Source organism: Scyliorhinus torazame, chromosome 16 (assembly GCF_047496885.1).
Source record: "Scyliorhinus torazame isolate Kashiwa2021f chromosome 16, sScyTor2.1, whole genome shotgun sequence".
In the NCBI taxonomy this organism is placed as follows: domain Eukaryota; kingdom Metazoa; phylum Chordata; class Chondrichthyes; order Carcharhiniformes; family Scyliorhinidae; genus Scyliorhinus; species Scyliorhinus torazame.
In genome coordinates, this window is record NC_092722.1 from 186,989,974 (window position 1) to 187,004,498 (window position 14,525).

A 14,525-nucleotide genomic window follows, 5' to 3' on the forward strand; every position below is an offset into this window, starting at 1 on the left:
TTTGCCAAATGCTGCCAGCTTAAGCAGGCGTGAGACAAAGACAGAAGGATCTGCAGGCTGCTTAAGGGTCTTTCTCTCTTCAAGCAGTCTTTCCAATAAATATCTCTACAGGTGTACAGCAAGTAACCCTGGGCGGGATTCTCTCAGCCCGGGGCCGGGCCGGAGAATCGCCGAGAATGGCGCAAATCGCGCCATGTCGCCCCGACGCCGGGACGCGATTCTCCACAGAGCGGAGAATTGGCGCCGGCGCGGTCGGCGCTTCGCTGGCTGGGGGCCGCTCTACAGGGGCCCCCCCTGGCGATTCTCCGCCCGGGATGGGTCCCACCAGCGCTGTTCTAACCTGCTCTTAGCCACGGGACCTTGGCGTGGAAGGATCGGGGGGCGGCCTGTGGGGGGGAGGGGGGGTCCGACCCCGGGGAGGTACTCCGCTGTGGCCTGGCCCGTGATCGGGGCCCACCGATTGGTGGGCTGGCCTCTCGGGCTGGGGGCCTCCTTTCTTCCGCGTTGGCCCCTGTAGCCCTGCGCCATGTTGCGTCGGGGCCGGAGCGGAGAAAGGAGCAACTGCGCATGCGCCCTTTGGCTCCGGTGCCACTGTGCATGCGTGGACCTCGTGGCACCCAGTTGACGCCAGGATCAGCAACTGGAGCGGCGTGGGTCACTCCAGTGCCGTGCTGGCCCCCTGTAGGGCCCAGAATTGCTGTTCCTGAGGCCATGTTGATGCCATCGGGAAACGCGACGGCATTTACGATGGCGTCAACACTTAGCCTCAGGATCAGAGAATCCCACCCCCCTGTGTTTGCTAACTTTATTTACAAGTGGTTTTTGACCTATAATGGGCTTTGCTTAATTGGAGATAGAGAAGTTAATAGTAAAAAGGGTTTTCTTTAATTTTAAGAATTCAACTATTAATTGAAAAGGTATTTTCTATGATGTGTTTAATCCTGTGTTAATAAAGTTTGATTTAACGTGAAAGATACCTGTTAGTTCTTTGTTCTTTGTTCTTTGTAGTCAGGGAAATCACTCCTGCAGCAAAATATCTTTTCCTCACAGTTTTAAAAATAAAAATAAAGTGTTTGAGGTCCTAGTCCGGTATCCTCTCGATTGGTGGCTGCTTTACGCCAGTTTTCCTGGTGTAAAAGGCCACCGTTTTCACACCGGCTTGGGGACTTAGTCTCCAAAACGGGAATCCAGCCCAAGCTGTGGCTGGGATCTGTGCAAATCACCTTCACCTTAAAATAATTCCCCATATATACTCATCCCTTTTAGTGACACTCTGTGAGATGTGATGCGCTAGTCTTGTTTCTTTTTAATAGTTTGAAAAATTGACGGCAGAATCTTTTACATTTGTAGGAAAATGAAGACAGCGAGAGTGCTGAAGAGATTGAAGAAACTGTTCGAATACAGAACATTCCGGAGTGTACAGAAGGAACGAAGAAGACAGCACAGCCTCTGGGCGTTTTTGGGAATGTGAATAATTTATCTGTGTCAGTGATGATGGATGAGGTTAGATCACAAAGAATTTCAGCTACTTTACCATGTGGTCGGTTGTAAAAACTGACACCGTTTACAATCCGGAATATTTGATGATTTTTCAGTGTTTATTTTTGTTTTTCCAATTAAGGGGCAATTTAGCGTGGCCAATCCACCTCCCCGGCACATCTTTGGGTTGAGAGACGGGGAGAATGTGCAAACTCCACGCGGACAGTGACCCGGGGCCGGGATCGATCCCGGGTCCTTGGTGGCGTGAGGCAGCAGTGCTAACCACTGTGCCACCCTGCCGCCCATTTAAACTTCTTTTTGACCTTTGGGGGGGGTGGGGAAGGGAGGGGGAGAGGAAAGTGCCTGTTTAAAGCCAGGTGTTTTCACACTTGTTCTCAAACAAAGCTCCTTCTGTCTGTATTGCACCTTATTCAACCAGGGGAAAGCTTGGGGGTGTGAGGGGTGGGTGGGGGGGAAGGGGTGGGGGGTGGGGTTGGGGTGGGGGGTTGGGGGGGTGGGGGTGGGGGTGGGGTGGGGGGTTGGGGGTGGGGGAGAGGGGTCGGGGGGGGACGCCATTCCCTGGTTCAAATGCCTTGACCAATCAGAGTAGATCTGCCTGGTTTGAATTTGAACAAAAGCTTGGCAGTTAACTGTTCCCTGGTGCATTATCAGTGGCAACGACTCTACCCATCAGAGCCCACTACCAACTAACGAGCGCACTCTTCTCACTTCTCTTCCTTTGCTGGAATCTCTCAGCTGGTTGCAGCTTCTGAAATTAATTAATGTTTTCACTGCATTTGTGAGTGCAAATTGAAGTTAACTTTAATTTATTCATTTGATTTTTTTTTTTTAAATCTATTTGTGCTTAAACTTTTCTAGGCTTATGTACTGCATTACATCCAGTAAATAAGTTGGTCTTTCCTCATCATGATTGCTCGTTTGCTTTTTCATTCTGGTAACTGAAATAGGGCAGTGGCAGTTTGTTCGCAGAGTGACACTGCTGCAGGGTGTTCCGTCTGTCTTTCCAGGAATGAGGACTTCCCCGATGGGAGAAGGCACGCTGAGATGAATTTAGGCACCGAGACAGGGGTTTCAATGCTTCAGTAGTGCACCGTGTAGATGAGGACCAGGCAATTAATCTGGACGCATGTCTTTCACGCAGCAATATTACAGGTTCTAGCAGCTTGGAGGAGGTCCTGTGACACACCTCCCGCTCCTTCTACTGGGTTTCCAGGTTTGGAATGTTGAGAGGTTTAATAGACGAGTCTGACTCCCTTTCCCCCCCTGAAAGACATATCGACGTGTGGCCAGAGCTCCGTCTTCGAAATGTAAAGGGTGTTGGTACAATTCTTTGGAACTTGACTTGCTGCAGTCTCAGGAGGCCTTAGTGCCACTTTAAAGTTAACAAAGTCCCTGCTGGTTTTCTGAAAGCTACATATTCCTTTGATAAGAGTCTGGTCTGGTCAGGCATTTCTGGGTAAAGACTTTGTCCATTTGTTAAATCATACAATAATTTTATAAAGTAGATATTTATTTTTAGTTCTATCTTCTAGATGGGACAGTCCCCATATCTGACTCACTCAAAGTCACACCCTCCTGTCGCTGACCACTGACCAAATCAAATAACTGATGCAGCAAGCAACCTCTCCCTTCCTGATGCATTGCAGTATCGGTAGCTAGGCCTCCAGCTCATTGACTCAGAACCAAGGCTCCATGAGCTGCAGACATTACTTGCAGATGTGGCTGGGTTACATTGGATTACATGGTGTCCATGAGCTCCCACAAGCTGCAGTCGCGACACATCGCCTGCCCTGCCATTCATATTGTGTTTTGATTAACTTGTTAATGACTTATCTAATTGTTTTAATTGGTGCCCCTCCTCGTCACCATTTACTGTACTAATTTAAACTTTAGCAATGCGTTAAACTCTACCACTTAAAAACAAAATGGTAGGGGCGGTACAGTGGTTAGCACTGCTGCCTCACGGCGCCGAGGACCCGGGTTCTATCCCGGCCCCGGATCACTGTCCGCGTGGAGTTTGCACATTCTCCCCGTGTCTTGCGTGGGTCTCACCCCCGCAACCCAAATATGTGCAGGCTAGGTGGATTGGCCGCGCTAAATAGCTCCATAATTGGAAAAATTAAAAAAGAATGGTAGATTTCTCTCCGCTGCAACCTCTCAATGAATTGTAAGGTAGCTTAACTTGAGGGTTAGAAAAATATCTTTTTCTAATTTTCAGCACTTTATCCACACCCTAAAAGTAGTCACTCATCAACCATTCAACCTCTGGCATTCCTGCAGATTACAAAGCCTTACAACACCAGGTTAGAGTCCAACAGGTTTGTTTCGATGTCACTAGCTTTCGGAGCGCTGCTCCTTCCTCAGGTGAATGAAGAGGTCCTGAGGAAGGAGCAGCGCTCCGAAAGCTAGTGACATCGAAACAAACCTGTTGGATTTTAACCTGGTGTTGTAAGACTTCGTACTGTGCTCACCCCAGTCCAACGCCGGCATCTCCACATCATTCCTGCAGATGTCACTGGTCCCTTTTTGTCAAACTCTGAGCATATCTGAAGTTCCCTTGGATTGTGTTTCCCCCCCCGCAGGTAACCCCCCCGGAATGTTTAACAATGAGAATCATGTGGGCTCCCAGAGTGACCGAGCAATACACTGGACATTTAGACTGTTAATAGTTTCAAGCAACGATTTTCAGGCTGAGGTTGTTTGTTCCTCTGTAGGAGGAGTGTGAGCGTGGGGGTTGGGGTGGGAAAGGTGTGTGTTTAATTCTCGAACAAGGAGGCAAAGCGCGGTTTAAAAAAAAGGAAGCTTTGAGAGGTGGGCTATTTTAGTGCCTGAAGTTCTTGATTGGGTGGGATGCTGTTGTCAAACCCGGGCGTGGGCATTACTTTGACAAAGAGTTATCCAGCTTCGAAGCATCAGCTTCCTTGTCTCTCCACAGAGGCCCTGTCAGGCCTGCTGAGATTTTTCCAGTATTTCCTGTTTCTGTTTCTGGGCACCACTTGCTAGGCCAGCATTTATTGTCCTTCATTAATTTCCCTCTTTTTTTTAAAATATAAATTTAGAGTACCCAATTCATTTTTTCCAATTAAGGGGCAATTTACCGTGGTCAATCCACCTACCCTGCACATCTTTTGGGTTGTGGGGGCGAAATCCACGCATACACGGGGAGAACGTGCAAACTCCACACGGACAGTGACCCGGGGCCGGGGTCGAACCTGGGACCTCGGCGCCGTGAGGCAGCAGTGCTAACCCACTGCGCCACCGTGCTGCCATACTAATTTCCCTCTTTAAAGGTGATGGTGAGCGGCCTTCTGGAACCGCTGTAGTCCTTGCGGTGTAGGTACACCCACAGTGCTGTTAGGGAGGGAGTTCCAGTGTGTTGACCCAGGTAGGAATGGGGATACAGTTTCAAAGTCCAGATGATGAGTGCGTTGGAGGGGAAACTGCGGTCGAGTTCCCATGGGTCTCCCGTCCTTTTCCACACAGATGGTTGAAGCCAAAGGTTTGGAAGATGTGGTTGAAGGACCCTTGGTGACTTCCTGTAGTGCCTCTTGTAGATGGTATACCACATGGCTGCCACTGTGTGTCCGTGTTGGAGGAAGTGAGTGTTGAAGGTGATGGAAGGAGTGCCAATCAAACGGGCCACTTTGTCCTGGATAGTGTCGAATGGAGTGTTGTTGGAGCTGTTCTCATCCAGGCAAGTGGAGAGTATTCCATCACACTCCTGACTTGTGCCTTGCAGATGGTGGACAGGCTTTGGGGGGGGGGGGGGGTCAGGACTAGGTAATGACCAAATATAGCGTTTTAATAATGTTGGTTGGGACACCTGTTGGGGAGTCGAGGGAGCTCCCTTTTTTTCTCATTAAGGATCCCAAGGTCTTCATCTGTATCCACTTGAAAGGGCAGGTGTGGTGTCATTTTAATGCCTCATTTGAAAGATGGCATCTCTGATAGTGTGGCACTCCTTCGGCACTGTCCTGGGAGTGCCAGCCTGGATTTGACCTCCAGCTTTTGAAAGTTGGGAGGCTCAATCTGTACAAACATAACAATGAATGTTAACATACGTGTGTGTCATGGGATGACATCAATGACCTCTGTGGCACTCACTTGGATCAAGGAGTTGCCATTGTCTTATTTTGAAAACCAGAGAGTACTGTGAAACCCTCAGGCGATGCCCAGCTGTTGGCGGGTATATTGGGCTGGACAGTGCGTGTCAGTGTGGCTGATGGGTTTGTTCAGTTGCCTTCATTCATTTTCCTTTTTGTCTGTTTCAGTTCACAGCGGGAAGAAAAGTCAGAAATCATTTTGGGGACTTTTACCTTTTTTGATCCGGGAGGGATTTTTGGCATTAATTCATGTAATATTCCCGATAAGGTCCAATTCTCAGACACACTGGTCATTTAGAACTTTAATTTGTGATACTGTTGAAACGGCTGAGTGGGCTCCCTTGCTTCCTGCTGATAGGTTCAGATCACCCACCTATTGATTGACACCTATTCCCGCACAGCGCTCTGATACTCGTCAAAGCCAGCAATGGAAACTGAAAATGCTGGAAAACCCTCCACTGCTCACGTAGCACCTGTGACGAAAGGAATAGAAAAATGCAGAGTTAATGCGTCGCCTCGATTACCTCTCGTCAAAGCTTAGAATAAGAGGCAGCAAATTTAAAACTGATTTGATGAAAAACTGCTTCTCCCAAAGGATTGTGAATCTGTGGAATTCGCTACCCCAGAGTGCAGTGGATGCTGGGACAGCGAGTAAATTTAGGAGGAGTTAGACAGATTTTTAATTGGTAACGGGTTGAAGGGTTGTGGAGAACGGGCAGGACAGTGACGTTGAGGCCAGGATGGGATCAGCCATGATCAGATTGAGGGGGTTAGGCTCGGGAGGCTAAATTGCCGACTCCCGCTCCTCGGTCTTGTGTTCTAGGGAGGAGATGCTCCGGCTGATTTCGCAATCCAGCTCTTGGTCTGTAACATTGTAGGTAGCAGGGGCGGGATTCTCCGACCCCCCGCCGGGTCGGAGAATCGCCGGGGGGCGGCGTGAATCCCGCTCTGACGCCAGCTGCCGAATTCTCCGGCGGCAGTTTTCGGGCGGGGAACACGCCGTGCCGGTCGGGGGCCGTTGGCAGTGCCCCCCCCCCCGCGGCAATTCTCCGGGCCCCGATGAGCCGAGCGGCCGCCCATTTTGGGCCAGTCCTGCCGGCGTGAAATGGACATGGTCCGTCACGGCGGGACCTGGCTTGTAGGCCGGCCAGGTGAGTCCTCGGAGAGGGGGGCACGGAGGGATCCGGCCCCGGAGGGGGGCCCCCACGGTGGCTTGGCCCGCGATCGGGGCCCATCGATCTGCTGGCGGGCCTCTGCCGTGGGGGCACTTCTTCCTTCCGCGCCGGCCTCTGTAGGGCTCCGCCATGGCTGGCGCGGAGAAGAACCCCGCGTGGAATGAAGGAAACATGCCGGCGATTCTGCGCATGAGCCAACTCGCGCCAGCCCTTTGGCGCCGATTGGCGCGGCGCCAACCCCTCCGGTGCCGGCTTAGCCCCCGGAAGTACGGAGGATTCTGCAACTTCTGGTTGGCCCGATGCCGGAGTGGTTCACGCCGTTCTTGGCGCCGGCGTCGGGCTATCCCGCCCCAGATGAGGGAACATATCAGCCAGGATAGAATGGTGGAGCAGACCCAATGGGCCGAATGGCCTAATTCTGCTCCTATATCTCATGAACTTCCGAACTTTTGAAAATAAAGCATTGGGAACTCCCACACCGAGATCTTTCAAAATTCATTAGAATTGTGTCTTGATTGCATTTATTTAGCACCTTTAACAATGTCTCAAAACACTGTACAGCTAATCAAGTACTTCTAAATTGCTGTTGTGATGTGGGAAACATGGCAACCGGTGTGTGCACAGAAAGCTCCCACAAACAGCAATGCGTCAATGACCAGGACATCTGATTTTGGTGATAGTGGTGAGCCAGGACACTGGGTAGAACTCTCCTGCGCTTCTTTGAGATAAGATCTTTTATCTCCAACTGGGAGGAGGGACCTCAGCTTCGCATCTCATCAAAATGGCAGCAACTCCTACAGTGCAGTGTACCCTCGGTACCGCACAGGGATGCCAGCCTAGGTATTGTGTTCAAGTCATGGACTGGAGCTTGAATTGATAGATGATTGACTTGGAGTCAATAATGCAACCCCCTGATCCCGTGGCTAATGCTTAATGGATTGGTAAATAGCAAGGAGATTATAATTGCGTGAACCTTATTTGCATTATGAGGAATTCTGTTCCAGAAATTGAGGGAGTGTAGGCGATTATCTGAAAAAACCAGGTCTGATCAGAGAGAGACAAAATCTATTGAGAAGACACTGATTAACGCCGGAGCAATTTATTAGATTCTTTAAGAAGGTTGCTGAACTGGTCTAGAAAGAAAAGGCGGTGGGGGTGGCTGCATGAAATTCAGGAAGGGTTTCCCCACATTCCCACACAATGACAGGTTTTCTGGGTGTGTTCCATTTGGATAGATGGGGAAGTATTTATTGGCGAAAGGTTATCATAGTATAGTAGCGCCTGGAGATGTGTCATACTGAAAACCACCACAAGGTGTCACTGCCGCTGCTGTTTGGAATCTTGGCCAAGATTGCAGATCAGGCCAATCATGAAACTTTGCTCCAAACATTTCTATCTCATGCACGTGTAAATGGGGGACTTTGCCCAAGTCCTGCTGAGGTTACAGCAGACCGAGACAACGGGAAAAAATTCTGTGTAAACCTGTTGTGTGAGCCTGCATGCCAGTGAAATGGAAAGATGCTCGGCAGAGCAAGCGTCCCCGGAGAATCGCCGCGAATCGCCCTCACGTGGTCTGCGCGGATAGGGGGGGCCATTGACAGAAGTCCCCGCGGCGATTCTGCGAGGACAACTGGCCGAGTTCCCGATGGTGTGGCTCCCGCCACGTTTTGCCTGTCAGGAACGGCCGCCCCGGGGGGGGGGGATCCTTCACCGGGGGTGGGGGCCTCACAGATGGCCAGGCATGCGATCGGGCGGCACGATCTCGGGGAGGACCTACATTTTTGGTGCCGCTCCGCGGTCCGAGTCCACCGTGTCGCACTGGCCGGCCGCTGCAGGCCGCCGCCTTGCGCTTGCCTGTACGCCCGACCGGAGGTGCGGGGCCCCGTATCCGCAGCCAGAGCTGCGAGGAGCACTCCTGGGCTCTGCTAGCCCCATGCAGGTAGGGGAATCACTCTGGACTTTCTTAAGGATGCTGGCCTGGGGACAATAGCCCCATTATTGGAGAATCCCGCCCATGGTTAAGGAAATGGTACCAGATCCAAGAGTGGGCATCTTGGAGAAGAGAGACTTTAGGAGAATTACAGGATTACATACAGAATCATTAGCACAATTTCTATTCGTGTTTGGTTCATTTGCAGGTGAGGTCATCCACAGCCAAGGTTGAGATCAATACTGGACAACATTTGATAAGATATTGAAAAGCTTTGGAAGATATTTTAAACTTTTAAGTTGTGGAGTGCGCGATCCTAGAAGAAGATCAAGCACACGTTCAATAAAATGCAGTCAGCAACAACAAAAGACCCTGAGAGAGGGAGCCGAAAGACGCCAGAGTGAGGAAGATGGGACTGGTTTAGCACAGTGGAATAAGCAGCCGGGTTGTAATGCAGAACGAGGCCAGCAGCGCGGGTTCAATTCCCGTACCGGCCTCCCCGAACAGGTGCCGGAATGTGGCGACTAGGGGCTTTTCACAGTAACTTCATTGAAGCCTACGTGTGACAAATAGCGATTATTATTATTAAGACAAAAGACCCCCTGAACAAGGGAGACGTTATTCAAGTAAATCACAGGGTGGTTGCCGACCTTGTCAGTACAATGAAATGCACAAGCCAAAGAGTTTAACACAAAAGAAATAAATGGCTGAAAAGCAGCTGAAAGACAGAAAAATAGGGCATTTTTACATACTCCCTGTCTGTGTGGGTCTCACCCCCACAAGCCAAAGATGTGCAGAGTAGGTGGATTGGCCATGCTACGTTGCCCCAATTGGAAAAACAAATAGATTAAAAATTGAGCATTTCTGAAAATGCTGACACAGTACTCAAACTGCAGAGTGCGCAGATGGCTGTGAATGAAGGAAAGCTATCTGAGGTAACTCAAAAGCAACAAAGCATGCAAAAAGTAATTGAAGCTGTTCTGTAGGAAACTGATCGCATCAGAGCTGAATGAGAAGATTTGAAGGGCAAGATTCAAGCTGAGTGTATACTTTTGAAAACACACGATAAACTGAAGACTTCGATGAACCGAGCTGTTCGATATCTGCAGAAACAAATTTTGGAGACGATGCAGCAGGAAATAACGGTCCTCAATTCCACTGTTGGCAACTCAAAGCAGGAGTTGGGAAAATTCAGCCAGATGTAAAGCCAGGCAAAACAGCAGGCAGGAAAGACACACAAAGAAGTTGCGACCCTAAAGGACTCCTTGAAGAATCAATACGTAGCCATCAAAAAATGTGAACGAAAAAGAACATTTGAATATTACTTGAGAAAAAGTTAAAATAGAACGAGCAGCAGCAACAAAATGAAGAACTGAAACTCAGACTGAGTTGACAAAGGGTCAGCAAGAAAATAAACAGCTGATTGTCCTTCAAGATTAAATGCAAAAGGAATACGTTACCATTCAGCAACATGGAACAAAACTGTCTTAAACAGCAAAATGGAAGGCCAGCAGAAGAAACTCGAGCGGACGCCGCTGGAATTCAGAATAGCTCGAGATGAAGCAAGTGGGCTTCGCAAGGAAGAGGGCGGCCTGTTGAAGGACCATCACACACTGCAAGGATCCCTCGGGTCAAAGGTTGTGGAAGGAATCTGAAAAAACCCAAAGTCTGCATAAAATGCGGGTGGGTTGTCCCGTGCGAGGTTAAGCCTCATCCAGTTGAAAGTGGTGCAAAGGGGCCCGCATGACGGAAGCGAGGATGGGCAGGTTTTCTGCTGGGGCGGGGGATAGGTGCGGGTGGTGCGCGGGAGTGGGGTGGTGGTGGTGGGGGGGGGGGGGGCGTGAACCACTTCCACATGTTCTGGGCGTGTCCAGGACTGAGGGGATTCTGGACAGGACGTGATGTCCGAGGTGTTGGGATGGTTCCGAGTGTGGAGGTGGCGATATGCGGCGTGTCGGAAGACCCAGGAGTTCGGGGGGGGGGGGGTGGTGGGAGAGGCTGACGGATTGGCCTTTGCCTCCCTGGTAGCTCGGAGACTGATTTTGTTGTGTTGGTGGGACCCGGAGCCGCCAAAGCCGGGGGTGTGGGTGAATGACCAGGCAGAATTCCTGTGGTTGGAGAAGGTCAAGCCTGCTCTGTGGGGGTCGGTAGAAGGGTTCACCCAGATGTGGAAAGCGTTCATTGATTTCTCCAAGGTGAATTGAGGGGGTCAACAAGGGAGAGGAGGGTGTGGGTAAAGGGGTTAAAATGGGGAAGGCGGGATGTGGTGGGTGTTGGTATTGGGGGGGGGGGGGTGGTTGGATATCTGTGGTTGTTTGTTGGGTTAATGTGTTCTTCTGATATTCTGTCTATATGTAAAAAACCTCGAATAAAAATATTTTCAAAAAAAAAATGTGGGTGTGTTAATAAAGAGAAGCCCATCTTGAAGGACCGCCAAGAGCAAAGCAAATGGAGAGAACCAAGTATCAGAAGCACAGGTTGCTGCTAACATTCCGCCGAACATGACAGACTGAAATCTGGAAGAACTGTCAAGCCTCAAGGCCGTCTGAATTTACAAAGCCCGAATCTTGAGGTGGGGGAGAAGGGATAGCAAGTAAAGATTGCGCTATAGGTAGATGTAAATGTGTTAGAAGGGAGGAATGTTCTCTTTTGAGAAGGAAGGATGTTGTTTGTGCCTACATGCCATTGTAATGTAAAGGTGCTCAGCAGAGCAAGGACCAATGTGGGGACTGGAGTACAGTACCTCCCAAAGTATGATGTATGAGGTCACATGGTGATAGAATCAGACAACAGTCCAGAAAGAACCTGCATGGCAGTAACCGGGATCTGTAATTAGTGAAAGATTGCTAATAGGTAGCTCATGTTTAAACATACAAGTCTCAAGATCTCATGAATGAGACACCCATAACACAACATAACAACTTGTGACACTGTCCATTGTGCAATCCTACAAGGTAGACCCATAGACAAGAGAGGTTTCAGGTAAAGTTCAATCTAAATCAGTTTAAGCACTGAGGTTGGATAGAAGAAGCGGTTAAAGAAAGACTAGTCTTCACAACCACCAAATATCTGAATGAACTTTACAGCCAATGAAGTACTTTATTGATGACATTTAGAAATGTGGCAGCCATTTTGCACACCTCAAGCTCCCACAAACTGCAATGTGCTAATGACTCGATTTATTTGAGGGTGATCAGGGGAACTCCCCATGGTGCCCTATTGCTTTAAAAAAATGAATGGCCTGGTGTTCACTATATCGCTATTTGTGGGAGTATCCTATGTGTATTAGCTCAGTTGGCTGGACAGCTGATTTAGTGCAAAGCCAACAGGGCAGGTTCAATTCCCGTACCAGCTGAGGTTATCCATCAACCCCCCCCCCTTCTCAACCTTGCCCCTCGCCTGAGGTGTGGTGATCCTCGGGTTAAATCCCCCCCCCCCCCCCCCCTAAGGTCACCTGGGACTAGGGCGAATATATTAGCTGCTACTTTCCCTTTGTGTAAGTAGAATTCTTGAGGTGATTTTGAAGTTGTATTGAGCCTTGTGAGGCTGCACCTAGAGGATAGGGGTGGCACAGTGGTTAGCACTGCTGCCTCACAGTGCCAGGGACCCGGGTTCAATTCCAGCCTTGGGTCACTGCCTGTGCGGAGTTTGCACGTTCTCCCCGTGTCTGCGTGGGTTTCCTCCGGGTGCTCCGGTTTCCTCCCACAAGTCCAAAGATGTGCGGGTTAGGTGGATTGGCCATGCTAAATTTCCCCTTAGTGTCCAAATGTTAAGTGGGGTTACAGGGATAGGGAGGGTTGTTGGGCCTAAGTAGGGAGCTCTTTCAGTGGGTCAGTACAGACCAGTTGGCCCAAATGGCCTCCTCGTGCACTGTAGGGATTCTACAATTGTGTTCAATTCTTGCCTCAAGATCTTGGGCAAGATTTAGGATTACTGGAGAGAAAGTAACAAGGCTGAAATCGGAACAGAAGTGTGAATTATGAAGATTCACTTTACTCTGCAAGGTTACGGGTGACTTAATACAAGTGTTCATTGAAAGAGTAGACCATGTAATTTTACGGAATGGGTGGGGGAGTGGGACTAATTGCTTCACTTTTTCAATGGGCTGATACAGGCACAATGAAGCAAGAGGCAGGTTTCTATATTGGTTCATTCTGGGGGAGTGGTCTATGATTCGGAGAAGAGGAAAATGAGGGGATCTTGATGGAGGACTTTTATGATTATGAAGTCTTTTATTATAAATATGAAACCTTTGGAAAGAGGAAGATAAAGCTGCCGGGCGCAGTACTTGGAGACCCTCAGCGTGAAGATGGGAGTGGGAATAGATTAAAGAAACTATCTTCATCGCCCTCCCGAATATTCAATCCCCTGCGTCCATGAAATGAGAGAGTGTAGGTTCAGCCTTGTAGTTTCTATTCCTTCTTCTTCATTTCTTCCTCTCCTTCAATTTTCTATTTTCAGGGTCGACGAAGCTACAGAAAGGCAGAGATGTTGCATTTATGGTTATGTTTCTATCGTTCAATTTTATTTGACTAGGAGCCTGAATGGGATGTGAGCAGTGCTTTCGTTGCCAATGCTGCCAGTCACATAAAGCCCAAGAGCAAAGCCAAACCTGACAAAAAGTCCAAGGAAAACAAAGAGAACGAGGATAAAGGCCATGGGGTGAGTGTGGTGAGGTTAGTCTGTGCCTGCCCGACTGCATGTGCCAACCCGTGTGAGTGTGTCTGCCCGTGTCTCTGTGTGTGCCTGTCCCAGTCTGTGTGTCTGCCGTGTGCATGTATTCATGTTTATGTGTGTCCATCTGTCCATGTCTGACTGTCCGTGTTTGTGTCTGTATGTGTGTGTGTGGGTTTTGTGTGTGTGAGGGAGAGCTGACGTGTTTGTGTGCATGTGAGATTTTGTGCATCCCTGCAGTGTGTGACGGTCCCTGCGTGTGTGTGTGTGTGTGTGTGTGTGTGTGTATGTGTGTGTGTGTATTGTGTGTGAGGGAGAGCTGACGTGTTTATGTGCATGTGAGATTTTGTGCGTCCCTGCAGTGTGTGACGGTCCCTGCGTGTGTGTGCGTGTGTGTGTGCAATCCTTATCCATCTCCTGATGCAAATTTTAAACCTAACCTATTTACTTATAAATGCACTTCACTGTGGCCTTATTACAAACTTGTGCATTTAGCACTTTTACCCCTTTTATCTCTCAACTCTCCCAGACAAGTTGTCTGGGATTCTCCCGGAATCGGTGGGACGGCCCGTACCAGCGCCAAAGAGCGGCGTGAACCACTCCGGGGTCGGACCGCCCGGAAGTAGCGGAAACCTCTGCACTTGCCGGTGCCGAAGGGCTGCCGCTGGCCGGCACATGCGCAGCACCGCCAGTGTGTTCTGGCGCCAGCCATGGCGGAGCCTTACAGAGGCCGGCGCGGAGGGAAAGAGTGCCCCCACCAGCAGATCGGTGGGTCGCGATCGCTGGCCAGGCCACTGTGGGGGCCCCGCCCCGGTGACGGATACCCCCGCGCCCCTGCTGAGGACCCCCGCTAACCGCCCTCCAAGCCAGGTCCCGCCGGTATGGACCACGTCTATCCCACGCCGGCGGGACTGGCCGAAAAACGGGCGGCCACTCGGCCCATCGGGGCCCGGAGAAATGCCGACCGGCGCGGCGCGATCCCCGCCCCCACCCAAAAACCGGCACCAGAAAACTTGGCAGCCGGCGTCGGAGCGGGATTCACGTCGCCCCACGGCGATTCTCCGACCCGGCGGGGCGTCGGAGAATCCCAACCGTTGTTTTTATTAACCTTTCCCCAGCCTGAGGAAATAATTTACACATTGA

At 50.1% G+C, this 14,525-nt stretch overlaps 1 protein-coding gene across 1 annotated transcript in view; it reads left to right on the top strand.

Annotated features, from left to right (window-relative positions):
* LOC140393308 (uncharacterized) overlaps positions 1-14,525 on the top strand; it is a 160,711-nt gene that overhangs the window by 56,583 nt on the left and 89,603 nt on the right. Inside the window, exons 5-6 of the mRNA XM_072479621.1 lie at positions 1,351-1,503; positions 13,245-13,370. Coding sequence (XP_072335722.1) covers positions 1,351-1,503; positions 13,245-13,370 — 279 coding nt within the window. The remainder of the gene's footprint in view (positions 1-1,350; positions 1,504-13,244; positions 13,371-14,525) is intronic.